Source organism: Coffea eugenioides, chromosome 5 (genome assembly GCF_003713205.1).
Source record: "Coffea eugenioides isolate CCC68of chromosome 5, Ceug_1.0, whole genome shotgun sequence".
NCBI lineage: Eukaryota > Viridiplantae > Streptophyta > Magnoliopsida > Gentianales > Rubiaceae > Coffea > Coffea eugenioides.
Window position 1 is genome coordinate 48,717,012 of NC_040039.1, and position 27,128 is coordinate 48,744,139.

A 27,128-nucleotide genomic window follows, 5' to 3' on the forward strand; every position below is an offset into this window, starting at 1 on the left:
TTGGACCCGAATTGTCACCCCTACTTAGAGGTAGTACACAAAAAAATTAAAAATGGCGAGAAAGCGTGATCCTTATCATTGAAGTTATTCTTATTCCCTCAGAAAAGCATTGCTTGAAGTTTTTCTTTACCTATCCAAATTCCTATTCAGAGACCCACAATCACTAATTGCTTTGCCCCACAGGTATTAATTGCATTAATATATAAACTTTAGTCAAATTTAATACCCCATCCGGCGGCCAAAGTTGGAAGGGAAAAAAAAAAAAAGAATTAATCCAATGCACGAATTTCGCAGTAAATCCACTATGGTAAAAAGTTGTGCTGCTGTGGACTAGTGAAGACTGGAGTGGAAGGTAAATCAAGTCAAGTTGAAGCTGAACCCAATCCATCCCTTTCCCCACCTGGGCTGTTGGATTCTGTTACCACGTTATAGTATTAATAATAATCAATTAAAATATCCCATGATATCTTTGTCTTAGTCTTGACACTAAAGTAGCTTTCAAATTACTTTAAAAAGAAAATAGAAACATTAAAAAATATTTAGCAGAAATATTCCCATAAACCCTGTGCTTCTCTTGTCTTGTTCATACTCCTTTTTTGCTTCTTTGTAGTTTCTACTGTCCATTGTACTGAAATCTTCCGTCTACCATTCAAACAGAAAAGAAAAATCAGATTTTTGTGAGAGCCCTTTTTGTATTTGTGTCTGTAGAGCTGCTGAAGGTTGGTAGCTGAGGCATTGGAGGGGAAGCAGATGAGACCCCTGGGGCCAGTGATTGGGAGGTACCCTTCAAGTGATGGGAATACTCAAATGGGGGTTGGAATCATAAAGCATAACAGGAAATGTAGAGACGTTGTGTTTCTAGTCATCTTCATTGCCTTCTGGGTGGCAATGATTGTTAACTCCAGCTTTGGATTTAACCAAGGAAACCCTTTAAGGTGAAAAAAGAAAAAGTTGCTAGCTTTTTTTTTTATTTATATATATACATATATCTTTTTAATGATTTTTTTAAACATTTTGCTTTCTGCGTTTTGATCTGTTTGCTTAGTTATTCTTGTTACAAAAATGTGGTGTTTGAGGTTATTAAGTTGAATTGGCCTTTATAGGTCCAATGAGTGCTGTGTGACTATTTGTTTTTTTTTTTTTGGACCTTTTCTCTTGCTTCAGTTTCCCAATTCTGGAGTCTTAACCAAAATTAGTGAACATTGTTCAAGTATAGATTCGGTATGAGAACCAGCTTGCGGTAGATAAGTACTTCAATATTTATCGTCTGTTTCTGAGGCATGTTGCTCTTTCCGTAAAAAATAAAACGAAAGTTAACACTTTCTGAATTGAGGGCTATGTTAGCTGAAAATTTATGCTGAATTGGTCCTTTATTTATTTATTTGTTTTCCCTCTCTTTTCTATTGCTGGGGGTTCTATGACATGCCATTTTTGGGATCGCTAAATCCTCATTTGTTGGACTACTGTAGATGCCAGTACTTAATCTTCCGTTGGTCTAAAAATAGTGCCATCAACTACATTTTATGTGCCAAGATGTTTGTAGCTTACTCTTCACAGTCTATCAAATGTTTTGTCTGTATCTAGGCAAAGAACAAGTTGACAATGATCCTGGACAAATGTTTTGGAGAACCTTTTATCTATTATTTTGAAAACTCACACGCTAAGAACAAAATCAAAGAAGAAGTACATGACTTAATTTCTGCATTACCTACCTTCAGTGCATTCTATTTCTGATAGCATACTTCTTGGTATAGTAATTGAACTGTGGAGTCCAAAAGAAAGAAAAGACACTCATATAGTTGGCCTTGGGTTTTCAAAATGTGGCATGTTATAGAGGGGGATCATGCAGATGAGGAGGTTAGCTGATTCTCGGCTCCTCAAAGGAAGTAGCTCCTACAGTATAGAGTGCTAGTGGCTTCAAATGTAAACGATGATGACTAATTTTCTGCTATCCATCTTCTATTCTCATTTAGCAAAATGGGACTTGTAACTTCTGCAACAGGCTCAAGTTAGTTTTACCAATGGTATTGGACTGGGCCTCGATCACTAATAAAGACATGAGCAAAAAGTTTGGATTTCTTTTGGGGTATAATTTCAAATGATCTAGTTTTTGTCCAAGAGTTGCCTTTGATTAGTCATCTCAAGTAGCACACTAGGCCTCTTGATGTTGATAATCTAATTATTCATTTTCAAGTCATTTTAGATGAAGTCTTTGAATTCAGAGAAATATTGTCTGCAAGTACATTATTTGATTTATGTGCTCGAATCTAACAGGTTAGTCTACGGACTGGACTATAAGGGGAATGTATGCGGTGACAGACATGCAGATCCAGACCTTCACGAATTGGAACTAAGGTATTGGTTAAATCCGAACCAGGTATACCAAAGTGGCTTGAAGAACAGCCAAGTCAAGCTTGAAAATGCTCGGAGTATATGCTTGTTGGATTGCCCTATACCATCAGAAGATTCACTCAATTGGGTCTGTGACTATCCTGATGGTGATGTCAAGCTCTCAACAGATGATTGGATTGACAGAAATTATGATTACTTTGCAGACCTCACTCCTGAGCTGAGAAACAGTTCTCTTCAACTTCAAGGTCCTTGTTACCCAGTCATATTTCCGAGCGTCAATGGTGAGTCAAGTAATTTTGTGAATGACAGTTCAAAAAAATGGTAACAGCTGAAAACAGACTGCTTAATAGATTCTGCCTCAAGTCTTATCAGTTCTATGACCATTTTAGTCTTTACTGTGAAAGAATAAAAAAGAATGTCCTAGAAAATTGATTTAAGTCTGGTTTTTGATTGCTTGCATCAGTTTATTGGAGCTGTCAGTTAGTTGCTCGTGCATCAAACGTGTCTTTGCGGCATTGGCAACAGATGGGTGGAGTGAATATCATGGAGGATATTGTAATTGACAAGTCTATTCACAGGGCAATCAACTCTCGCTCAGCAGTCTTGAAGGTGTTCAGATATCTCTTAAGTTGGTGGTTATGAGAAAAAATACTTTGTCAAGTTATAAATGTTCGAGGACATTAGGCACTAACCTGTTATCTATATAAATTCTGTTACAGTTTTCAGCTAGAGTTTTGTAGTACATGTAAACTACCACTTACTGCTACTTTCATGGTAGTGATTGATGATAACTCCCTTAATGCTAATGGATCACATTTGGATATGTGTAGAACTTGTATTTTAGGGCATAAGTGTCCAAAAATTCACTATATTTATTTCTTTTGCAGAGATATGTTGCTGATGTTGGGAAAGCTTGGCCAGTTTTGCTTGTGTGTGGGGGAATTTTGCCATTATTCCTGTCAGTTATATGGCTTTTGATGATTCGTCACTTTGTTGTGGGAATGCCATGGGTTACTATTGTTCTCTTTAACATTCTCATTGTGTCAGTAACAATGTTCTACTACCTGAAAGGTTAGAATTTAACTAACTTGAAGTTTTTCTTCATGGCTTACACTTGTGAATTATTGTGCTTGACTCATGAATTAACAGATTTGTTGTATTAAAATCTAAAAATATGTTATTTCAGTGACTACTCGGGCTCATGCAAATTGGTTTAAACACTTAAAATAACCTGCTTCTGCATTTGAGATGGAAGCAGAAAATAGTCATCTCACTAGCAGGTTAAACTATTGATCAAACTCTGGTAAAAGTACCTCAAAGGGGTTATGTGGCAGTAACAAAATATTATTGCTTAAGAGGGTCATAACCCAACCAGAAGAGTATTTCTATGAACAAAACAGATTTATAAGAGTAGAAAACATTAATTTGGGGCATTCCTAGCATAGTGAAATGAGCAGAAAATGTATCTCTAGTCTTTGGTTTTGATTGTTCTTTGTTTTTTAGCTTTCTGTGCCTGCTAAAACCTTTTTTTTAAGGATAAATCTTGTAATGAGCTTCTAGACTTGGAACCCAAAGTCATAGTTTAACCTATTAAATCTACTTGTATACAGTGAGTACAACTTAGTTTTTCTTTGTTTGTTCTTCCTCATTGTTGTAGCTGGCTGGATTGGAAATGATGCCATCTCCCCCATTATTGGTGAACATGATCCATATTATCGGGTTTCTGCGAGGGTGAGTGTCAAGTCAAGTAGAAACCTTTTCAACTGTCATTCTACTACTTATTCGACAATATACATTTACAGGAGCTAAGTCATCTCCATGCTGCTGCTGTCCTCATGACTGCAATTATGATTATTGCTGTTCTATCATCTATTGCTATAGTTCGCCGCATCCTTATGGCAACATCCGTTCTTAAGGCAAGTACACTCTTCCAAGGGCAGTTTGGTGGTGCATGCATAATTAGGACTTCTAATTTATAGATGCGTTCTATAGCTTTCTGGTAGTCAATGGTTTGCTCATATACAGAGAAGTATAATTAAATAATTTATTGTAGAACATAATCATCTAGTAAACCTCTTTCTAATTGCTTAGATAAGATTGTCCTGTAGTTGATTACATCTGGAGACCATGATAAACGTAAAATCATATAATTACTCTTTGTCTGTCTGTCAACTATATAGTTGCTTCTTCTTTATTTCTTACTTGTTATACTGAATAAATTTATCTTTTCGTAATAAATGCTGTAAAATATGGAGGTATGCCATTTGAGCCATATTGTCGTGTGAATATCTACCAAAAGTGCTATTACATCAGATATCCAACTAATGTATCTATCTTTGCAAAGAGAACTTTCGGTGATTTGGCTTTCTAACCTAGTTGTTAACTATGGTCATGAAAATATGCAATTACAGGTTGCAGCAAAAGTCATTGGGGAGGTCCAGGCACTAATTATCTTTCCAGTCATCCCTTATGCCATTCTTGCTATCTTTTACATGTTCTGGTTTTCAGCCGCACTCAATCTCTTTAGTTCAGGAAGGGTGATCCAAAATAATTGCAGCACCAATTGTTGTGCATATGATCTAAAGTCAAAAAAAGTGAGCTGCGATAACTGCTGTGGCTATAGCATACATTATACTCCTCATCTCACAGCTGCAATCCTATTCCACTTGTTTGGATGCTATTGGGCTACGCAATTTTTTGTTGCCTGCTCTTCAACTGTAATTGCTGGCTCTGTTGCTTCGTACTATTGGACACGAGGTGAAGCACAGGTATGCTCAAATCAATTTACCTGATATCCAACTGATGCATGTAGACTCTAGATCACATGACAAATGTAAGGTGGCAAAGAAGCTGTGGAAAATCTGTTTTTGGCATGCTTTATGTTAAAAGATGCATAGTCTTTTTTTTCTCAAATCCAACTAATCATCCTTCTTTGTCTGTTAGTTTAGAAGTGGAAGATTAAATTGGACTTGGATCAACTACTTTCTCTGAATAGTTGAAATTTGCCAGTGTAGGTTTATCAGTTACCCATGGTTGAGGTTGTCAACTGTATACTAGATAGCCTTGTACATGACATCATTCTTAAGCACTACTCAGATTTCTATATTCCTTTTTCCTATTCAAGTACATTCTAGAAATCATTCTTCTAGATGATTTAAGCATTTAGCATGCCTTTATGGTTAGATATAGTATGCATGAGGTTTATTCATGTAACATACTTTGGCATATCTAAAGCATTGTGTTATCTCATATGCAGCAGGATATTCCATTTCTCCCTGTTTTTGCCTCAATGAAGCGGCTAATTCGTTACAGCCTAGGATCTGTTGCCCTTGGTTCTCTCATTGTATCATTTGTTGAGTCAGCGAGATTTATACTTGAAGCACTTCGTCGCAAACTTAAAGTTGCTAATTCCATGCCTGAAAGCTGGGTTGGAAGGGTATTATTTCGCTCTTCTCAGTTTTGCTTGAGGTGTATTGGGTGGACCATCAAATCTGTGAACCATAATGCCTATATAATGGTAAGTCAAAGATACCATGCTGACACTTGTATGTGCATGATCTACTCTGCGGACAAGTGCATAGTTATTATGTGATTGCAAGTCGCTAGGGAGTTGCATATTCTACCAGACTAGACTAGATTTCTCTTTTCATTTTGGTGAATTGCCTGCCTCCCTTAGTCAGCACAACGACTTTTACTTTCCTAGAAAGAAACGTGCAACAGGAATTTTGCCTTGTTATAGACTATTTAAGCAGTATATTTAGATGATGCATCTTAGGTGCCGCTTTAACAAAATCCTGTGTTCTATTTGGCTTTCAAATTCATGAATTGAGCAACCATCTAGCTTAATACCCTCCCCCCTCCCCCCCTTTTTCGCCCCCTCTCTCTCTCACTCGTTGCAATTTTTGAAGATTGCTATAACAGGAAAAGGCTTCTTTAAAGCTTCTGAGATCGCAACAGAGTTGATCATCAGTAACATCCTTCGGATAGGGAAGGTGAATGTTATTGGAGACGTAATCCTGTTCCTTGGAAAGCTATGTGTCAGTCTAACAAGTGCACTTTTCGCCTTTCTCATGCTGGATACTCACAAATATAAATCAGCGCACAACAAAATTTCATCTCCTATAGTTCCTGTGCTGGTATGACTCTCTCTCTTTTTTTTTTGTTTTCATTTATCTCTCTTTACATCCTCCCCCTCCCAAAAGCAAAACACAGAGGGAAAAATAAAAATGAGAAAGCAACGTGATTGTCTGCATTCCTCCTCTGGAGTCGAAAAAACCAACCACAAAATTTGATTGCCTCTTGGGCTATTTAAACTTTATAACATCTACATGATTACCCCAAATTCCCTTCTAACTCGTGCATGCGCATAATAGACACACAACACACTCGGTGGTGTATGATCATTATCTTTCTCCTGATGATAAACTCTGCTTGCACAGGTTTGCTGGAGTCTTGGATATGTTGTTGCCACCCTTTTCTTTGCAGTTGTGGAGATGTCAATCGATACCATCATCCTTTCTTTTTGCCAGGATTCTGAAGAGCACCAGGGGACTGCTCAATATGCCCCTCCCCTCCTTATTGAGACTTTGAGCGATCAAAATGAGATGCAAAGACTTACTCAATGACTATTTCGAAAACACTTGAGATGTCTTTTGCCTTGTGTAATAGCTTGATTAGATAAATCAGTTCCCAATATATTCTCAATATAGCTTACGGGCCTTTATTAATTTTTCCTCCAAAAAAAAAAAAAAAAAAAAAATGATCTGGTCATGCTTACGTGTCTTTCCTCGCTAGTATCAAATTTGGGTCGCATGATTTAATAGCAGCCCAACCTTAAGCTAGTTTATGCCGCAACAATACATAGCGTGCATGAACATAATAATGGTCATAGAAGGTTATGCATTGTTCTTGAAGTCAATGCTGATTAATGACCGGAATTATTTTCGTTTCAGGAGTCGCCAAAAATGGAGTATGGTCCGGTGGTAAAAGGTTTTTCGAGTTTTTTTTTTTTTGGCTCCAGCACCTTCCCGTCTAACCAACAAAAGAAATACACGAGTTCTAAAGCAAGAAAAACAGAACTGAAAGCTCTAATGCAACAAAACATCCACATTTAGTAGATATACTTGTCTACATTGAAGTAGAGTCATCAATCAAGTGAGCACGTTGCATCATGTTTACATACAATCTCAAAGCAACACAAAATTTTAACATGCATTTCCTGCCAAAACAACCTTTCATCTTGGGAAGAAACTTTGTCGAAAACACCATTTATAGCTGAAAACTTTCCCTGTGTTTGCAGCAGCGTGAGAATTCTTTTCTCCATTGTCAATCAGCTTAAAGTGTAGAGAAGCAAAATGCTTGATAATATGTCCTTGCTTTACGCTTCCAACAATATAAAATCCCCTAAACACCACAAAACGTGTCATCTGGATATAACCCTAAAATCTCTTTTTCTACACAGCATGTCAACATATGACTGCTTATTTCCTGCCAAAACTCAATTTCTTTGGATCAATCACGTCCAGCTGAATCACAATTACCCAGCCATTTCCTTCTTCACTCCATGTTATGCTCTCCCTCTCCAATAATTTGGTGATCTGCCGCAGGAAATTCATAAACTATTACATTCACCTTCTCTACTTTAACGAGCTAAAAAAGTTTCAAGTACAGCAAACTGTGGAAGGCAAAGTAACAAGAACAAGAAATGGCATGCATTATCTTCTGAAATGCAGAGTTTAAGCAGATGTTAACTGCAGAAGAGCAGGGAAGATGTTCTCCAACTAGCTGCAAAATCATGTTACCCAGCTATGGACTCACTAATGCAACATATTCAGTTGAATAACATTCTTTGAGATGGACCTAGTCATGAATAAGAAAGTTAGAGACAGGTTTGTATAGTTTTACTTCATATCCCAATAGAATGAGTACTCTAGCATGTTTCAACTATATGTCACATCGCAGTACATCAGCACCAAGACTTGCAGACCAAATTCGTCATAGATAACACAGATATTCAAAATGAAGCTTCTCCCAAAATGATGTTCAGAATAAAAAGAAGGTGTCTGTGTTACACGAGCTGTTCAATGGTCAAAAGAATAACACCAAAAAGGAAAAATACGTTTTAACTTTCAATACAAAATTCCTTCAAAAACTAACCGTACCAGACGCTTGCGAGGCCCACTCTTGGCGTTTTGCTCATTGCTGCCCACAAGTACCTTGAGATATTTATAAGCTAGTGAAGAAAACAAAAAGAAGGAGGACCAGTCAGTTCATCTCTACATTGCTCAATTAGATATCACAAAAGTTTCCAGAGTTTGACAATAATAACTCACATGCGATGCCAGAAAGAGAAGTCAACTGAATTTTCAGAAAGCGCAAAGCATCTTTTGGCTCAAATTCATTCAGATCGACGAACATTTCTTCCTCATCATTGCTGCATTAGAAGAAAAATTGTAAAAAGCATGGATGGAAAATTTCATAATAAAGGAGCACAATATCACTCTCCTCTAACCTTTCAATGAGCTTTTCAGCAGATTTTTCATCAGCTTCTCGTGCCTTCTTCATAAAGAAATGACCCTAAATCCCACCAACAGGAAAAACAGGACAAACAAAACAAAATGAGAATGAGAGAGAGAGAGAGAGAGTGCAAATGCATTACCGGTTGATGATGTCAGACCTAAATCACTTTCAACAGGGGATTTTAAAATTCTGAAGACATGGTTTTGGGGACAAGATTTTTTTCAAAGACTCTTGAGGAACGTTCCTTCATTTATGGTTCATGAAGCATTATCTCAACCTTTTTAATTTTCCTACAGTTAACAAACTGCTACAAACCCAAACCAGTGAACCAAGGAAGCATTTGGCAAACCAGCTCACCATGTGTTTTAGATCTAAAAACATCATTATCTTGCCTATGATGGAGATCAATAGATGAACATGAAAAAAAGGAACTTTGAATAACAGACTAGAGCGTAGAGGCATCTAAATGTATCAGACTGTTTGTTTGCTTGCCCCAAAAAGCACCTCATGCAGACAATTCAGTTTACCATATAGAAGTGATGCACCCAATGATGAAAATGAACCATATGATAGTATGCAAATGGAAAATACCAACCTTAATAAAGCATTTGAGAAAATTTGGCTTACAAAATAATGTGGCAGGTTATGTTGCATGACATGAAGTGAACTGGGACATAAAAAATTTAAAGCTACTATTTTGACATCTGCTCCTTAACTTGGTTAAAAAATTTTCCAAGAGTGTTTAATTGTGGCACTGTTTTCCAAAATTTAAATAGTAATAAAATCTGAGAAGATAGAAAGATACCTCTTCCATAAGCTTATGAGCTTTTTCATGATCATTTATGGCAAATGCATCAGCAGCCTGCCCAAAAACCAAGAATCATCTATTCCGACTTGGAAAAAGCTTAGTTTTGTCAAAATTTCATTATGTAGTTACAGAAGACAAGACTAAAATGTAGTTGGTGCAAATGATTAGAAAGAGAAAAAGATATGAAATTACAGCTTTATAATACTCTTTCATGGTAGTCCAGTACTCCATCACAGCTTTTCGCAAGACGTCATAGTCATCCTCATTCTCTTCATTACCTAGAATTGGTCCAAAAAGTAATAAGATTATCATAAACTTCTGTGGTAAAAACATATACAAATTAACCAAAGCAAATAATTTTCAGAATGATGACATAGAGGTGAAGGAGCGTACTGTTTTCACTAACTTGTTTTGTTCTGATGACAGGTTCGTCTTCTATTACTGTCTCTTTTAGAGGCTCTTCAACAATAAAGTGGTGCAATGATGATCTCCTGACTTCTTTCATTGGATGATACTTCTTAGGTTCAGGCTCTGGTCTTGGACGAACAGTAAACAGGGTGCCTAAAACTTCTTTCTCAAGATCATGCCTGTTTCTCCTATCAGCCTGGTGCTCCACATTTCCAGTGTCAGGAGTATACTTCAAACTGCATTAGGCAGAAATGAACGAAAACCAATACCCAGTTAAGTGATATAAAGAATATGTGGGTTGAAGGTACTCTATATACCAGATCTACACCTTTTTCAGCAGTATATCATACCTTTCAAAAGAAGTGCATGGGATTTGGTCCTCAGGTAGCAAAGATACCATGTTGTGATATCCTTGTTTTGGCTGTGGCGAAACATCAAAAAACAGGGAGTGACATGAAAATCAAATCAACGTAAATACTGAAAAAGGCACACCGTCTCAGGTACTCAATAAAAAGGTAGATAAACTCTGCTTCTTGTTTTCACTTCTTGCAGTTGAAGGATACTTGAATTTTAGTTAAAGCAGGAAAAATAAAAGGCTGTCATCAGGACCAAGTTATGATAAATAGGAAAGAATGCAAAACTCTTTATCTACACCTACAACTGCTACAGGCAAAAATACTCTATCCTATACTAATTTCATTTAGATTTACCGTACTTTCTCAGAAGATGCTTTTAGAACATCATCGCTCTTCCCCAGAGTTGATGCAGACAAATCCAGAAGTTTATCCATGCTCTGCAGAATTCCAACAATATAAAGCACAAGTTGACAAGTTGGAAGCTCTATAGAATTCTTTTGGCACTTAACTAGCTCAAATTCTAAATGCAGAAGAAGCCAATCCATTAAAGAAAAAACTGTGTTTCACTTCTCACTGAAGGAAACAAAGAAAAAAGAAAACAACAGCAGTAAACCCATGGTAAGAGGATAGAATTTCACAGAAGTAAGAACATTTGGCCTTGAACCAGGGTATCATCAAATAGCAACAGTGGAGAAGGAAACAGTATAAAAAAGCAGTGTGTTCGCAGTCAAATGACTGCATGAAATGAAAAGGGTTTGGAATAAGGTTTTAAGCCATCATTTCTCTTAAAAGCAATAATTGGCCCGTACAGATAGCAGAAAGGGCCAAACTATCATCAAACGATAACATGAGGAAAACCATGTGTAACTTCTATTCCAAAACTCTATGTATACTTCCACTGTAAGATAAATTGTTAGATTTTGTGAACGAATCAGCATTTCAAAGAGGGCCATACAGGAACCAGTTTGGTAAAGTTTCTGAACCAAAAAAAAAGAAAAAGAAAGAAAACAGCTAGACACTGTGTTTGGAGAAACTACGATTATGGAATCAGAAAAACACTATGGAGCATGAATAATGAGTTTGGCATTCTCTGACTGGAAAAAGAATACTTCCATTCCATTTAGTATTTAACACCACAAATTTCCCTGTGAAAACTTAGAGATGTAATATGCCATCTTGTTTGCAGAGTTTTACTTGGAAAAAAAAAAGTCCTAACATAGATCAGACACCTATGTGTTGAAGAGGAATGAGGTAAGAGAGCATCAGAGGCAAGAGTTAAGGCCATACATACTTGTTTGAGCAAAGTGACAAAGGCTAAGTGAAGAAAACTTGAAATTCTGAAACACTAGCAATTACCTTTGTCACATCATAACCGCATTGGCCTGCAATTTCAACACACTGTTTATTAGATAAAAGTAAGGACTAACTTAACCAAAATAAAGTACTTTGCAATTCCAAAACCGAATTTAGCTCTCAAGTTTTCTCAATTATGAGCACTTTTACAAAATTATGGGCAGCCTTGTCACTCTCGTATCACATAATAGACTAACATCGAGTCAAACAATCTCATTATACAGACAATGGCAAAGAAGACAATTATGAGACACCAAAGCGTAACATAGTTGGTAAAACCCTTTGCTTGTAACCAAGAGGTCATGGATTTGAGTCAGCAAAGGGGGTAAGTGGGGAACCACTATTGATACTCAAGTTTTTTTTTTTAAAAAAAAAGGAAAAAAAGAGAGGACAATTAAGAAATTTCTTATGATTGGACATAACAAAAATCTTATGGAACATATAACAAGCCTAGAAAGTTACTAAACAGAATTGTTAAGGTAGAGAAAGCATTGAATTCAGAGGGAAAAAGTATATGGTAATTACCAACAATATCCTGAATCACACTCTTGTTGAGAGAGAAGCCTTCTCCAAGCATTTTAAAAAGGAATTCTTCAATATCATGGCTCATGGTGCCACTCCTTTCTGTAGAGTTCAGAAAATCTTTCTCGTCCCACACTTCAGATACAGGTATATCATCTGAATTCAAAATAAGTGGTTTAGGTTTGCAAGATCCATTAGTTGAAGTTTTGGGCATGACATACTGTTTTCCAATCACACTTGAGACAATTCCCATGCATGCTGGAGATTTTCTAGGCTTTGATTTAGAATCTTGAGCCATTTCCACAGAATTATCTGATGGACATACTGAAGATGCATTTGCAGACTGCAATTCCTCCTCTGACGTAAATATGGAAGATTTAGAGGTGCAACATTGGAGATTACACAGGATATTTCTGGCAGCGTATAGATTGCGACCTGATTGACAATAAGCAGATGCTATATCATCAAGAGAAACCACAGAACCAAAGGTTTCAAGCAACTGCTCAAGATTCCTCTTGTCATTGTCATAATACGACAAGGTTGAAGGGAGTTCTTCAGGTTCCATCCTTCAGGGAAAAATAAATAAATAAATAAATAATTGAAATGGTTAAAGAATCTATCCCCGGGGGGAGGGATGGGTTGGATGGTTTGGGGGGAGGGAGTGTAAGTGAGAGATTCCGGCTTCGAGCCCCCTCGCTTACACTATTAAAAAAAAAAAATTTCTAGCCCCACCCCCATATTAATAAGTTCATTTGAGTAACAGAATAGTGCCTCAACCTGAAATAAAGAAGGTAGTAAGTAATGGGATTCAGATAAAAAATCTAGGACCTTGTTCTAAGTACAAAGAACAGGACAAAAAATTAAATCACATACAAATATATGAAGCAAACAGGGCTAACTGATGCATTTTGACAAATGTCATTACATTGTGATAAAACGACAAAGCGGTAGATACTCGCTAAATTGTGACTACCAACTACCAGAAGTCTGTTGAATATTTATCATCTTTTCAAGAGAGGAGATGCATTAAATTGGCCAAACAACTTGAATTTGTAACTGGAGTATGATGAGAAACAAAGATCTTATGAAATGATGATTCCAAGCTTGTTCCTTTAGACTGAAGCAATATGCAATTTAGATACAGCACAATCTGGAACATTGGTAACTCAATCATTAATGTCAGATCAGCAAAATGAAGATTTTACATGAAAAGAACTACCTATTCCCACAAATGCAACAAGAAATTCAGTTCCACAAGTGATAATGCATAACATAAAATGCATCAACAACGAATTATTTTCATCAAAATCGCTTTCCCTTGATTATCAATGCGATGATTTCACTCAATTAAGTCTTGGAATATGCATACATCCATAGTAGTAAATAAAGTCACCTTCTTTTCACTAATTACTGGTCGTAAAAACAGGAAATAAATTTAAAGCTCAACGTTTTTCTCAACAAATTCATTACTCATTGTCATTGTTACCAGAGCTGATAAGGAAAGTGACAATGGATTTTTTTTGGGGTATATAAATGCATATAACAATGATCATCGGGCTTGATTTTCTTCAATAAAAATAACTCTAATCATTAGTCGATTATCACGATTTACTGCAAAATGTAGTAGGTTACTCAATGCAAGCAAGGAACAAAGGCGAAATAGTAAAAACAGTAAAAAGAAAAAAAAGCAAACTCTTTCTTACTGGAGGTTGAATAGAGCGAGTGAGACTGAAGAGTGGAGGATTGGGTCCTTCTTTTCTGCCTTGTTCTTTCGTCTCCCTTTATCTCTCCCCCACCTCCTCCTCTCTCTATATATAGTGGTGCTTCTGCTTCTCGAGGAAGGAAGCAGAGGTGGGACTGCCGGGAAGGAACAAGGAAAATAAAAGAAACAGAAAATAAAAAAGTGGACCGCAGTCCACAGTCATGTGAAAAGTGCATGTATTTTCCATGACATTTCTCTTCAATTTGCTTTTTCTTTATTAACATTTCTCTATATTATCTTTCGTATTTCTTTTTATTTATTTATTTATTTTGAGCTATCTTTTTGCATTTCACAATTTCTATTTCTGAACCCCATTTGTATTTCACTATTTCTCTTGTCTCTCCAGTCTCGAGTGTCATCAAAATGTAAAAATAAGTCTAATTACTATCACTAAATGAATTTTTATTCAATTGTTATTTTGTATCCTTTAATATAAAAAAAACATTTATTATAATATCTGATATTTTTAGTGTCGTGACATCTATGACTGTTGCTTTTATGATTCTCAGGGGGAGTAGAGTACAGAAGTAGAGTGTTGAATACATATATATTTATGATAGTAGTTGAAATATTTTTGTATTCATGAGCGATGATTGTGAGTGCTTTTCTAAAAATTTAATCAGAATACTCCCAAATTAATTATTGAGAACCACATCGTGGTAAATCACATTGTAGGAAAAAGAATGTGATAAAAAAAGAAAATAGAAAAAACTCACGAAATACCACAAATGTGGTATGCCACATAATAATAAATGATCCCTTAGTTATTGAGATATTTGTAGTGAAAAAATGGGATTGATTGGTACTACTTGCCATGAAAATTTTCTTTTAGATTATATATGAGTAACCATGAAAGTAACAGGAAAGAAAAGGATATTTTACTTTTCCCTATTTAATTTATCCTTTCACGATACAAAAGCATAAAAAGTCTTCATGTTCACATTTTATTCATATTTCTTCTCATTTATTTCTGGCTTGATTCAACATTACACAAAAGGGAATTACCAAGAGGTTTGTTGGACTCAAGGAATAAACTAATTGACATCGTATCAATCGTTGAACTTTTTATTTTTGCTTCATTTCCTTTTTTTTTTTCTTTGACAAAGTATTTTCTTCCTTAACAATAATGTTTTGACCCGTATGACATTCTTTATAACCTAGATGAAAAGGAAAGATGCATGTCAAAGGAAAAAAGTATTTTAGAAACATTATTATGGTCAAAGAAACATATAATAATAGTTACTTGCAAAAGAAAAAAAGAATCCGAAATCAAGGAGCTGCTTATTGTAATCCGAAATCAACTAATACCCATTCTTCTTGTCATTTCTGTTGGAAAAATGGAAAAATCCATTGTAGAGTGAATGAGAAAATCGTTCTCATAATGGCACTCTTGATAGAATCCAAGGATAATTATCTATCATTCATGTACCTGAAGATTCATGTACCTAGGATTAATGTACTTAGGAATTAAATATTTATGTACATAATTGTTAATACATGAATTTGGAGTTTTCTTATCGAGAATACATGTATGTACGTGAATGTGGTACTTTGATAAATGTGAAGATAATTAAATGGAATTTAACATTTGTTTCCAATTTCTAAAATCACTTTTGACCAGCATCTATAAATAACTCTCTTTTTATTTAAAAAAAAAAAAGATAGAGCTCTCTCTCCATTTTTTTTTTTTTTTTGCATCTGCATCTCTTATAGTGTTCCATATTGCTCTAGTTCGAGTTCGCTGTGGTGAAGAAGTTTGGTGCTAACATATTCATCTTTAATCCGTTGTATCTTGGGAGACAGACGCCTACTTAACCTCGAGCACTCTACCTGTAGGGGCGAATCTGTTTTAAGAAAATTGTGCTCACAAGCCTAGGATTGTTATTTTCAATCTCTACCCATTTTCGGTTTATGTTTATTCTTTCCTATATTGTACCAGCCTAATTTTAATAACAATTTCTTCATCTGGGCTTTGCTCTGTTGTTTTGTTGAACTTGATAGCATTATTGTCATTTATGAATGGAGCTTTGGGTTTTGTAAGTTCATAGGATAGACTGTACATGAGCATCTTCGTAGAGAACTAGGAATTACTCAATTTCTTACTTAATGTTTTTCTACTTTATTTTTGTCCCTTTCTTGAAGTAAGTTTCAATATTATGATTGCTACAAATGAAAAATGGGATATGACAACTTGCAAGAACCAATTCTAGATGCCAGTGAGGAATGCTGAAGTAATTTGTGTATTCTGGACTTTTATTTCGGGAAAATGGTTCTTTTTGTCAAGGCTCAAACGTCGTGGCCTGGCCAGTAATATTTGGATTCTACTTGCAGAGACAACTCTCCGTCTTTCACTCACACAAGGTAAATGGCCCCTTGATCCAGTTACCTTACCCCTGGGACGTCTCTAGATTCTCTACTCACCATACCACTTGGTGAATTTTGCCTCTATATAAGGCCTAAGATACCTTACCTTCACAGATATACATTGCAATTTAGTTCTGACAGCAAAGACACAGAGCAATGGCTTCAAGAAAAGGTGGTGCTGCTATTATGGGAACGATGCTACATGTCATATTCTTATCTGTGTAGGCTCCGCTCGTATACTCTCTTTAGAGCACATTCAGCCCGTTAATGGCCCAGTTCCTGATACTTTCGGCCGTCTCCAGTTAGCAGAGGAACCACCATCCTCTCCGAGTGGCCATAGGGTTGGGACGGATGGTGATAAAGAAAAGCGGGATGGTTGTGGACCAGAAAAATCACTAGGTGCCCATTCAGTTGGGGTGGATGAAGACAGAGAAAAGCAGGATGGTTATAATGTACCCCGACGGCACAACCAAGTGCCCATTCTGTTGGGCTGAATGAAGAGAGAGAAAAGCAGGATGGTTATGGACCACCAGCATCTCCAAGTTCCCATTGGGTTGGGAAGACAGAAGGCACCACCATTCACCCTACCTTTAACCCAAATGAAGGTTTATCTGCAGCTGAAGCATATGAACCTGCACCGCTTGCGGGTGCCGATGCAACTGCAGAATATGTCGCCCATATGAGTTAAAACTTTGGTTCCTTCTGTGGTTACATTTCCCAGTTGGAATAGGGGATTGCGTGAACATGAACACAGTAGTTTCACTGGAAGGGCTGCATTAAGGCTCAAATCTTGCAGCCAGGCCAGCACAATTTAGAGTGTACATGCAGAGGCTACTCTCCAACTTTCTCACACAAGGTAAATGGCCCCCTTAAATGCCACTAAAAACTAGTGCAATCCCTCAAGTGTGAGCTTTGATCCAGCTACCCATGTGCATTGCAACTCACTAAACAACATTATTGTGAACTTTCCCAATATATAAAGCCTAAGCAACCTTCACAGATGCATTTCAATTCACAGAATTCAGTTCTGACAGCAAGAGGTGCCGATGGGTTCAAGAGATGGTGGTGCTATTATTATGGGAATTCTACTCATGTTCCTCGTCTGTGGGCTCTGCTCATAACAGTCGTAGGCTCTTTTTAGAGACTCGAGAAGGAACTGTGGCATCATCACTTGCCCTCATGCACATTCAGCCCATTGATCACCGGAAATATGAAGCATTGAACTTGGACTGGTCGGATGAAAATGGAAAACAGGATACTGAACTGGAGCAAATATAAACCACCATAACCACCGACGGCCAACTGGCTTGAGCTGACAGAAGGCCCCCCTCTAAAAGGTTCTACCTTTAACCCAAGAGACGGTATCTATGGAATTGAAGAACATCAACGCACACCGCCTAGGAGGGCCAATGCAATTCAAGATTAAGAATATAATGATTTCATCGCTGACTTCACAAATCTTGTGAGCTCCATGCATTGCCCAGAGGTGCACTATATATGGATTTTCTACACTACACCTAATGTTTAGCAGTGCTTTATTTTGCTGGGATTGCCGAATAATCATGTTATGCAGAGAGCATTATGCTCATGGCAGTGGTAGTTTTATACATCATAAATAAAAAGCTCGTAATTCTGGTGATAATAACCTTTACAGCGAACAAGCCGAAATAAAAGCTTGTGATTCTGGTGCCATCTCTAGCCAAGCAAGCCAAAATTTACAACTAATTATTACTCAATTAAGTTGTACATTGCCTTCTTTTCATGAATTTTTTATAAAACTAATATCATTCATCGATCATAGGGACTAAACCTCGAAAACTTCTCAAATTTGATCATAGGGGCTGTAACCATGACCTATTCTCTGTCTGCAATTTTTCATCTTAATGCTGCAAGACACCAAGAGTCAATACAGTAAACCCCAATGTATTATATCACTGTGATCTATTAATGACTATGTTAGATCTAATAGCCTGCAAAAGTATTCACAGAAACTTCACCGTCATTATAACAGTCAATCTTGTCTTCTGACTTTGCTATGGCTGCATCACCGTCACTCTCTTTCATCCTTTCTTGTAGGCATTGAATTTGATCTCGTAACCATTTCTGGCATAAGTCTAGGAGAAAGTGTGGAAGATATGGTAGCCGAAGGTCGAAGGAGAGGCGTACCAATCCTGCTTGAATTTTCATTAGGAGTTGGAGAATGATCAGTAATTATGATGGTGGGTGGCTGTAACTCAATTTCAGTGGCAACAGGTGCAGGTCGAGGGCTGTCTAGCAACTGTTGGTCATCTTCATCAAGGGATGCTATTGTGCTCGTCTCTGTTCTGATAGTCGAATCATCAGTGAAAATGCCCAACCTTCTTTTCCTCCTTGCTTCCTTGCCCCAACCATGGATCGTCTCTCGTATTCCCTGGGGAATTAACGCTGCCTTGTAGTTTGAACCCATCTGGAAAGGAAGCCAATTGCAAATGTTTATGACTTCATTAACAACATGCAAAAATCCTGAATTGCTTCACATCAATCCAGTGATCGTTGTTGCATCATAAATTGCACACACTAAGGTGGTAAAAAAGGAGTTGTTCAGAATTGATTAAGTTCTGATGTTTTTAAAATATTTCCTACCAGACATCAACCCATTAGATTTAAGAAGTCCATCTTGGAAACCATCAATTGGAAACAAACATGATAGAGGGCAGTCATCATAAAGAAATGCATCAAGAGAGCCTCTCAGCTTGTTTCCAGGAAAAATGTCACCTTGAAGTTCCTAATCACAATAACTTGAGCGCCTTTTGCGTCTTGTCACCAGAATGCATTTATATTCAAATTCAATTCCGAACAAAATATACCTGAGTCACAAGAGCATAGAGCGGCAAGGTGCTATAGCTGCACAGAAACTGTCCTGCAAACCTGGTCACAGAAACAATTGGTCAATGGTTATAAAGCTACACAATGCTCATGACAGAATACATAGTATAAACAAAAGGGCAAGAAATTGAAATTCTGCATACCCCAGAATTAGCCGTAGATACACAAGCATGTGGTTCTTAATAAAGCATGAATTATATCCAAATTGCCACTGTAATGCAAGCACAGCTTTGTGAAAAATCATACATCATCTTCCACAAACATATATATACAGAAAGATGTCAAGAGTAAGCTGTAATATCATGTAATCTTCACATCATGCTATTTTAATTTTGCCAATCCAACTTGGTTAGAAACAATTGAAACTTCAGGGGATAAGATAACCAATACTAGTGCAGTCCAACCTATTCCTGGTTATTTGATTCTCTAGGCCATTAGTAGGAAACAACATTTTCATGCTCCTCTCCTGTTTGGGAGTTTTAAGCAGGTAAAAAGGAAGAGAAATGAACTGATGAAAAGTTAAAAAGAGCTTCCTGTTCAAACATGGAGATTGGAAGTGAAGCCTCATAATTTATTTTCTATACAGACTTTTGTCAATAAGAATAGCCAATCAGTTCAAAACCGATCATCTTAGGTTTTCTTTAAAAGTCTAAAAGAAAACGAGAGAAACTTATCAAATTTTTGTTTGTTTTGTCTCAGAGCTAAAGTTTCTTCTTCCCTTTTTCCTGAAATCCCAAACTAGGGAGAACCACTATTATACTTAGTCTCAATATATGAACATTAACTCAAGCAAGGATTGAGTTATAAAGACAGCATCAAGTAACTAAACAAAGGACTCAGTCATGGAAAGAGGAATACCCAGAACCAGAAAAAGGACGCCAGCTCAAACGCATTCTGCAAGAAAGAGGGGGGGTCAATATCAGAAAGGCATCAGCTTTGAGAGATCTTTATTTATGAAATTGGGGTCACTGGGGGTTGGAAGGGGGGGGGTTAGGTGTTGGCAGTGAGTTGTTGAGAGTTGGATATTAAACCAAAGATGTGAAAATTGCTAACCTGGAAGAGAATAAAATGAATTAAGGACAACAATAGTTGTGGCTTCTTGAACCAAAAAAGTTCATCTCGTGGCTTTAACCTTCCTTGGGGGTGAAATACACTAATTCCAGCACTCTCCAAAGCCAATGTTGCAATAATATGCTGCAGCTTTGTGCCCACAAGCAAAACAAGCTGCATAAGAAGGTACCAGAAGGCAATGATAAGTAGAGAGAACAAAAACTTATTCTTGAAATGTTCATGCAGAATTCTCAACAAAAGAAGACTTGAAGAGGTTTAGCTAATCTTTGTTTCCATATTAAAGCAACCTCATCTAACCTAAGTAGAATTTCTGATGTAAACATTCCTTAGAAATAGCATCATGTTCTCAGACATGAACATGGTAACACCTATTTCTTTTTTTTCTCCACATGCCATGAAATTGTTACAACACTTGATCTTTGGCCTCTGTAGAGGCATAATTACACTACAATTTAAATCAGTTAAACCTCAAGTAAATCTTGAAAACTTACAGCAATTGGGATCGATGCAATCCAAAAATAAAGATTCGATCCTGCAAGTGTGATAGATTGCAAAAAAGTTCACAAGTCAGCAAGTGGAATTATGTGCAAGCATGGGGACCTATAAAGTTTGCCCACTACTAATGAAATGCATAGAATTGGAACCAATATAGAAATTTGAAATGGCAAAGAAACACTTATATGCAATTCCTATCCACGCCTAATCAAGGAAACACAGAAGCAATTTAAGAATCCATTTATAGTGAACTGGAAATACCTTTGACATTGAACAACATGAAAGCCACAACAAACCCCCAGAGTGGGCCACTGCAAGGCATTTAAACAAATTTAAATTAGAAAAGCTGCTATGGAAGATCCAATTCGATCATTTCTCTAAAGATGCCACTTTACTAGAGTGTTCTCTGAATTCAGTGCTGTCTGATTAGCAGCAAAACAAATTAGGAGGGAAAACTAAGGTTAAAGAAATCATGTGCAATGTTTTCCATATGAAACATACCATGTGCAAGTAGAAAGAATTAATAGCACAAGGAATCTAATGGTAATGGCTAACAGCCTGATACCATTCAGTAAGAGATGGATCAAAATACTGTGAAAATTTTCCTCATTGGTTCAAACCCAACAATTTATGTAAGATTTTCTCCCACATATTTCTTTATGTATAGCTTTCTGCACCAAATAGTGGCTGGATTCTCAAGTAGTTCATTCAAATTATGGCTTATATCCACAGATCAAATACGTGAAAATATGGACTAAGCCTAAAGGTAAACATTTGTGGCCTATATTTTACTAAAAAATTGTTAAAACAGTTGCCTTTTTACCTCACACCAACTATCCTTTGGAATTCTTCCTCCATGGATCGAACCATATAGCTGTGAAAATCATAGTTTGATGTAAGGTTGTGGTTCTGCCATGAATAAGACAAACACAAAATGTAACAGCAATCAATTGTAGCATGATACTCTTGATTTGTGCGTAAATCCTTGTCAGTGCTACAGCAAATAGAACTATAAAACTCTGCATCTACAAGTCTGATTATAATAGCATTTAGGGCAATTTAACACTTTTGAAGAATTAAAGGAACATTAAAGTTTCTGCAATATAAGAATATTATAGCTCTCAACCCAGAAAACTCTGCTAGCATATTTATTGAATTCCACAATGGCTCGTATTATGCATGACAATTACTTTCCTACAAAAACAATTTACCTAAGGGATTTTGACAGAGCACTTAAATACAGAAATTACTCTCCTCTCTACCATCTTAAAGCTTCAAGATAAGCCCAAAAAAGACTATATGATGTGTCAATTAATATGAAATTACCATCATTAACAATTTGCATCCATTTGTAACATGATCATAGATACGTAAATGCACGGACTTCAAATTCTTAGTTTTAAAAAATTGTGTAAAATGATCCTGGCTGATCATGAACACAAAAAGGAAAGAGAGAAACTGACTACTACATAACTTGTTTAGCTACATCTCTATTCAAAGAGAAATATATTTGAATATAGTAAATCACTTCATCTTTTCCTTCATGGATGCAAAAAATTGATACTGTTCACCAGAAGGTAGAGGATGAACAGCTTTGACAAATTCTTTACACAAGCAACTAAGAATTCTGAGGAATCAAAAATCTTGTATGAGCGTCTCGGACTTGAGAGAGATGGAGCTACCAGTTTGAGAATGTAGTTCTCATGGAAGAGTTAGGGATGAAAGTTTAAGGTCAACAATAAGATGTTAAAGACTTTCAATAGGAGTTGGGTACTTTTCATATAGCAGCTTGCGTACCATGAGAAACCCCTTGCGGAGGGTCAGGTAATCAGCACGAACCACTGAACGCCCAAATTGCCGGAAAAAACAAATCTGCATAAGTTGGTGGAACAGCAGTTCCGCACAAGGTAAACTTCAAAATGAATGCCACAACAAAGTCATATTTCACATCTAGAATACAATAGACAAGAAACTTAATCCAGGATAACACTTCACACAGCTAATATATGAACAATGAGATTGAGTCTCTCGCTCTTTGGCCAAATTGCAATTAAGCTAAGTGAGGTAATGTATAAGTTCTACATAGTTAATGTTTCAAGCTTAAATCTAATCAACAATTACTCAGGTCAGAAGTTAAAAATCCAGTGCATTTGTGCACAACCTTAAGTTCAGTAATATGTTATGAAGTCCAATATACAGCAGATAAGAAATAAATCAGCAACAGGAACATGAAAAAAAATACAGAAGTAATCTTACCACCCAAACAACTAAACCATTCCTGGTCAAGGGATTTGATGTATGGGCTCTAACAAATGTTGATTGCCTTCGCATTGTCATTGCTCGAGTGATCTCTGTGAAGGGAAAAAGCTTAACCTTGATTTTCCTTATCCTTTGAAAATACTGCATTAAATATTAAAGGAGTTCACCAGTTCATAATTCTTTTGGGTTGTATTTATGCTGACTATTTAGAAAAGGGATATGAATCACATGAAAAGGAATTGCGAAAATTTTAGCCTCATATTGGGTGTGATAAATCATCTTTCAAAAATTACTGAATTAATTGCTCGACTTCTTGCTACCTAGGCTCTTTGATTTTTTGTATTCACTGCTGCCTAAAGGGCAAAGATATAAATACCTTTTATGCTATCAAAGAGAATCAAAATAAGAAAATCCTAATCTGCTGTAACCACAGGTACTTTGACATCTAAATACCTAAAAACAGCCAAAAACAGATCAAAGGTAGACATTGTAGGTTTACTTGAATGCTTAGGAGTTTTACATGGAGCAACATGGTGATAACCGTACACAAAACATAAATTACCTAATACTCACCGGTTAATGTATGATGATGGACCCTGCGAGCCTCATCCTCCCATTCCCTCCAAGTGTGGATCTAGTCAAAGCACACATCAAACAGTCAATGATAGCATTAACTTAAAAAGCATAAAAGCAAAACTAAACAAAAGAAAAAAAAAAAGGGCGTGATGAAATATGATATAATGGGTCTATAGCTTTACCCAATTAAAATTTGCCTCAAGTGGACAAAATTAACAATACATTTTCACATCTAGTCAACTGAGATCTAATAGGAGTAATAAGATTTAAGTAGCAGAAATGAATGACAAAAACAAAACAAAGGCATTAGAGTGAGGTTCTATGGCAATAATGATCTTGCACCAAATTCACTTGAAATCAGGGAAGACACTACTGAAGCTTAAATAAAGAACAACACCTTTACAATTGCCAGCAACATTGTTAAGCAGCTGTAAGATATATGCGTGATTGCCATGACAAAGATGAAGCGATGCAGTTGCTCAAGACCTTCATACGAGACAAACGGTTCATGATTCTGTGTAAAAGAAACAGATTACAAGAGATACAGAAATTCATTCAATAGCAGCAGCATGGAAAATAGATGAAACTGTATTCTGAGAAATAGATGTGATGGTGCATTATGAAAGTATTTAAATCTTTTTTTTTTTTTTTTTTTTTTGCTTCTTTCACAATGAGTATCAGGTGTGAATTTTAGTAATTGGAAGGAGAAAGTTCAAAACAAAAGGAGAAAAAGAAGAAAAAAGTTCAGTCCATGCTCAGCCAAAAAGCTTAATTGCTTACTCAAAAAAAGGGCAACAGTAACTATTTATCTATTGTGATTGATTAAATATCTAGAACTGTCATCTAACGATTAACATGCCTCTTTGCAGGTATTCTGATTCATGCCATTCAACACTCTCCTATATGAGTGAGGACGTAGAAAAGCTGCCAAAAGTTTACGATGCTTCAAGTTGCTCTCCTCCATTTCTTCATCAATTTCATTCCTACTGCAGGGAGCAAAAATACTACCGTAGAACTTTGATGGTATGCAAATATTGGATATAGTGCTTGCTGTGGCTGTGAGTAGGAGAGATATAAAGCCAAGAAGCATCAACTCTGCATGTGGAAAAGACCAAACAATTTGACGGATATTAAATCCTTAAAATGGCAGGCAAAGGTTGCAAAAAATAGAAAAGTGAAAGACAGCTCAGTTATTGAATCCAAAGTACCTTCTTTCATTTTTTCAACAGCTGCAAGCAAAGGTTTCCGATTAGTTTTCCTCAACCACTGTAAAGACGGAAGCACATAGCTCATGAAAACAAGAAAATATACCGTAATTTGCCTGTCTGTCATCCAACATATCTAACTAATATGGAACAATATACAAACACAATAGATTCATCAAGAAATTCTCTACTAGGCTTCCCTACTAGGCATTTCAACACACTAACATTTCTCAAGCAACAACAGGAAGACCACCTTCCGAACAGCAGAACAAAACTAGGTTCTTGAAAATGAAAAAGATTCTTAAGCAGTTAGAGTCAAGACAGAATGACATCTGAGGCAACTAAATGATGTCGAGATCATTACAGTTGGTGAATATGAAAGGTGAAATCTCCCCCTGAACGCCAAGAAATACGAATCCACTGTTGCATCTCATAGCATCAAGTCTCAAAAATTGAACCATAGAGGATCTCAACCTCAATGTCTGAGCAGTCAATAAGCTAAATGGGAAAAAGGCCAAGGTTGGAGATTGACTCACACTGCATAACCGGTGAATGGATCGCTCCACAAGCAGTGAAACGGCAACAAAGATGGTCAGTACAGAAGCAACGGACCATGTCGGAGTCAGGGCCAATGACCTGGATTCCTGTGCATTTTCTGCCATTGCAAATTGCAATAGACTTGGATTCAGAAATGTTGTTCGATCAAAATCCTCAACGTTAACTCAACCTGCTGCAACCCAATGCCCGTGTATTCTCAGAACCAATAAGTATCCATTCTAGGAAAATTAAAAAAAAAAAAATTTCTCCAAGAACAGTGCTCAGCTCACATTATATAAGAGGAAGGCCTGAACTTTGACTGTTGTTTATGTCCTTTTCACACCAAAGACTCTGATTTCCGCGGACAGTGGAGGAAATTAAAGAATTTGTTCCCCGTGTTTCTTTCCGTGACTAAGAGTCGGTGACTTTGAAAATTCGTAAGTCAGTATTGCAGACAAAAGCATCCCTTTTGACTTGAAAGACTAAATATGAATGTCTTTGTTGACTATAAAAGAAAACATCCAACCACAAACGTTGGAAAGAAAACCTCCAACCGCAACGTTGGATTTTTTGAGCATAAAATGATAATTGAATGTACAAAGAAGAAAATTCCTAACCCCAAATTCAAACCCACTCCAGAAAAGGAACAAGAAGTTCTAGAGAGTTCTCTATTTTTCCAATTGCTCTTTATTATGAGGCCTATGAGAACAGCTCAGAAACTACTATAAACCAAGAAAAGGAATTTCTGGGTTTTGCTGTGAGAAGATGCTAAATGCATACTTCTTTGATCCCCGCTTAAGATTCCAGGACTCAAAAGCTGAAAAAAGGAATATCTTTCTTTTTATTAGGACAGAATCCCAGTTCTTATGTGTTCAGCTGTGATTCTCTTTCTGGGTCCGGCTGGGGGAAGTCGACAGAGGAAGTGATTTAAAGCAGGTAGAAGGAAACGAGCTAAAAACTGGAGTGCAAAATGCAGAGTGATACTACTGATATCCTGGGCTTTTTCAAGCTCGTTTCCACCGCATTTATTAATTGTTCACTGGTCAAAGGAAAAAGGCAAAAGTGGCTCGCCCTCTTTGGTCCTTTTCTGGGAGCACATGTGGGCTCGTGAATCGCGTATCAGTGAGAACCTCCACCAGGAAAGACTGAAGACACCCCTGCATTGTGTTGGCTTGGATGTAGCCCTTTTTTTCTCACTCTTTTTTTATTTTTTAATTAATTTTTATTTCACGTGTATCATATTATAAATAAAAAGTATTACAATGAAATTTCAAAAAAAATTATATAATCTTTTATGTAAACACCCTTATTATTTATAAGTAGTACTTATTTTTTGCTTAAAAAAATACATGATTCTTGAATTAGGAATATTCTATACTAAAAAATAAACGATTGTGTACTTGTGTAGATTTCAAAATGTTTAAAATTGTCAAAATACTTGTTTTACCATCCAACGAAGGATTTAATTTGAAGCTACAATATTCAAAAGGGACTATAAAACCTCTCTTAAATTATAGTAGTTTTTTGAGATTGCGATAACTTGCAAATAAATACTTGTGACACATGTGTTCTTAACAAAAATGCGTTTAAGTTACGGGAAATTAGTTACAAAATACTTCAGAAGTACTTTTTAGTGTTTAAAAACGTTCTTTTTTTTTTGTAAACGCATCGCAACT

The 27,128-nt window shown here is 36.5% G+C and overlaps 3 protein-coding genes across 7 annotated transcripts; 1 reads left to right on the forward strand and 2 right to left on the reverse strand.

Annotated features, from left to right (window-relative positions):
- Positions 1–505: 505 nt before the first annotated feature.
- On the forward strand, positions 506–7,079 carry LOC113771112 (choline transporter protein 1). 2 transcript variants are annotated; one of them, XM_027315733.1, is made up of 10 exons: positions 506–935; positions 2,275–2,633; positions 2,816–2,961; positions 3,240–3,423; positions 4,010–4,083; positions 4,155–4,268; positions 4,764–5,120; positions 5,612–5,869; positions 6,261–6,488; positions 6,792–7,079. In XM_027315733.1, the coding sequence occupies exons 1-10, from the start codon at positions 751–753 to the stop codon at positions 6,975–6,977; spliced, it is 2,091 nt and encodes a 696-aa protein (XP_027171534.1). In that variant the 5' UTR covers positions 506–750; the 3' UTR covers positions 6,978–7,079. The 2 variants fall into 2 exon arrangements, with proteins under 2 accessions (XP_027171534.1, XP_027171532.1); XM_027315731.1 differs by having other exon boundaries at positions 507–935; positions 5,609–5,869.
- Positions 7,080–7,431: 352 nt separating this feature from the next.
- On the reverse strand, positions 7,432–14,175 carry LOC113772234 (putative nuclear RNA export factor SDE5). Its single transcript, XM_027316828.1, has 12 exons — positions 14,022–14,175; positions 12,322–12,884; positions 11,800–11,825; positions 10,803–10,880; positions 10,438–10,508; positions 10,073–10,323; positions 9,872–9,957; positions 9,677–9,733; positions 8,864–8,928; positions 8,685–8,785; positions 8,514–8,584; positions 7,432–7,949 (listed from the first exon to the last, which is right to left on the reverse strand). Exons 2-12 carry the CDS (start codon positions 12,881–12,883, stop codon positions 7,833–7,835), a joined length of 1,485 nt encoding a protein of 494 aa, XP_027172629.1. The 5' UTR covers position 12,884; positions 14,022–14,175; the 3' UTR covers positions 7,432–7,832.
- Positions 14,176–18,104: 3,929 nt separating this feature from the next.
- Positions 18,105–26,417, reverse strand: LOC113769943 (MLO-like protein 11). Of its 4 annotated transcripts, none has more exons than XR_003468357.1 (16): positions 25,452–26,417; positions 24,919–24,976; positions 24,570–24,805; positions 24,108–24,224; positions 23,708–23,768; positions 23,132–23,226; positions 22,673–22,747; positions 21,699–21,784; positions 21,137–21,186; positions 20,872–20,912; positions 20,363–20,533; positions 20,168–20,203; positions 19,453–19,520; positions 19,291–19,351; positions 18,442–18,890; positions 18,105–18,330 (listed from the first exon to the last, which is right to left on the reverse strand). XR_003468357.1 is itself a non-coding variant. In XM_027314277.1 (16 exons), the coding sequence occupies exons 2-16, from the start codon at positions 25,528–25,530 to the stop codon at positions 18,495–18,497; spliced, it is 1,593 nt and encodes a 530-aa protein (XP_027170078.1). In that variant the 5' UTR covers positions 25,531–25,570; positions 25,743–26,417; the 3' UTR covers positions 18,105–18,494. The 4 variants fall into 4 exon arrangements, 3 of the variants coding, with proteins under 3 accessions (XP_027170078.1, XP_027170076.1, XP_027170077.1); XM_027314277.1 differs by having other exon boundaries at positions 18,105–18,890; positions 24,919–24,939; positions 25,452–25,570; positions 25,743–26,417; XM_027314275.1 differs by having other exon boundaries at positions 18,105–18,890; positions 25,452–25,645; positions 25,743–26,417.
- Between the last annotated feature and the right edge of the window lie 711 nt (positions 26,418–27,128).

What these genes read in the sequence shown, in the direction of transcription:
- LOC113772234 (XM_027316828.1), bottom strand. Translation starts at nt 12,883, where the DNA reads ATGGAACCTGAAGAACTCCCTTCAACCTTGTCGTATTATGACAATGAC. An exon ending in TGTGATTCAGGATATTGTTG is followed by an intron (nt 11,826 to 12,321) that starts GTAATTACCATA and finishes TTGAAATTGCAG; the next exon opens with GCCAATGCGGTTATGATGTG. An exon ending in CTCATAAGCTTATGGAAGAG is followed by an intron (nt 8,929 to 9,676) that starts GTATCTTTCTAT and finishes GGTGGGATTTAG; the next exon opens with GGTCATTTCTTTATGAAGAA.
- LOC113771112 (XM_027315731.1), top strand. Translation starts at nt 751, where the DNA reads ATGAGACCCCTGGGGCCAGTGATTGGGAGGTACCCTTCAAGTGATGGG. An exon ending in CTCGCTCAGCAGTCTTGAAG is followed by an intron (nt 2,962 to 3,239) that starts GTGTTCAGATAT and finishes TTTCTTTTGCAG; the next exon opens with AGATATGTTGCTGATGTTGG. An exon ending in ATTATCGGGTTTCTGCGAGG is followed by an intron (nt 4,084 to 4,154) that starts GTGAGTGTCAAG and finishes ATACATTTACAG; the next exon opens with GAGCTAAGTCATCTCCATGC.
- LOC113769943 (XM_027314275.1), bottom strand. Translation starts at nt 25,577, where the DNA reads ATGGCAGAAAATGCACAGGAATCCAGGTCATTGGCCCTGACTCCGACA. An exon ending in CCATCATCATACATTAACCG is followed by an intron (nt 23,227 to 23,707) that starts GTGAGTATTAGG and finishes TTCCCTTCACAG; the next exon opens with AGATCACTCGAGCAATGACA. An exon ending in TTCATTTTATTCTCTTCCAG is followed by an intron (nt 20,204 to 20,362) that starts GTTAGCAATTTT and finishes TCTTTCTTGCAG; the next exon opens with AATGCGTTTGAGCTGGCGTC.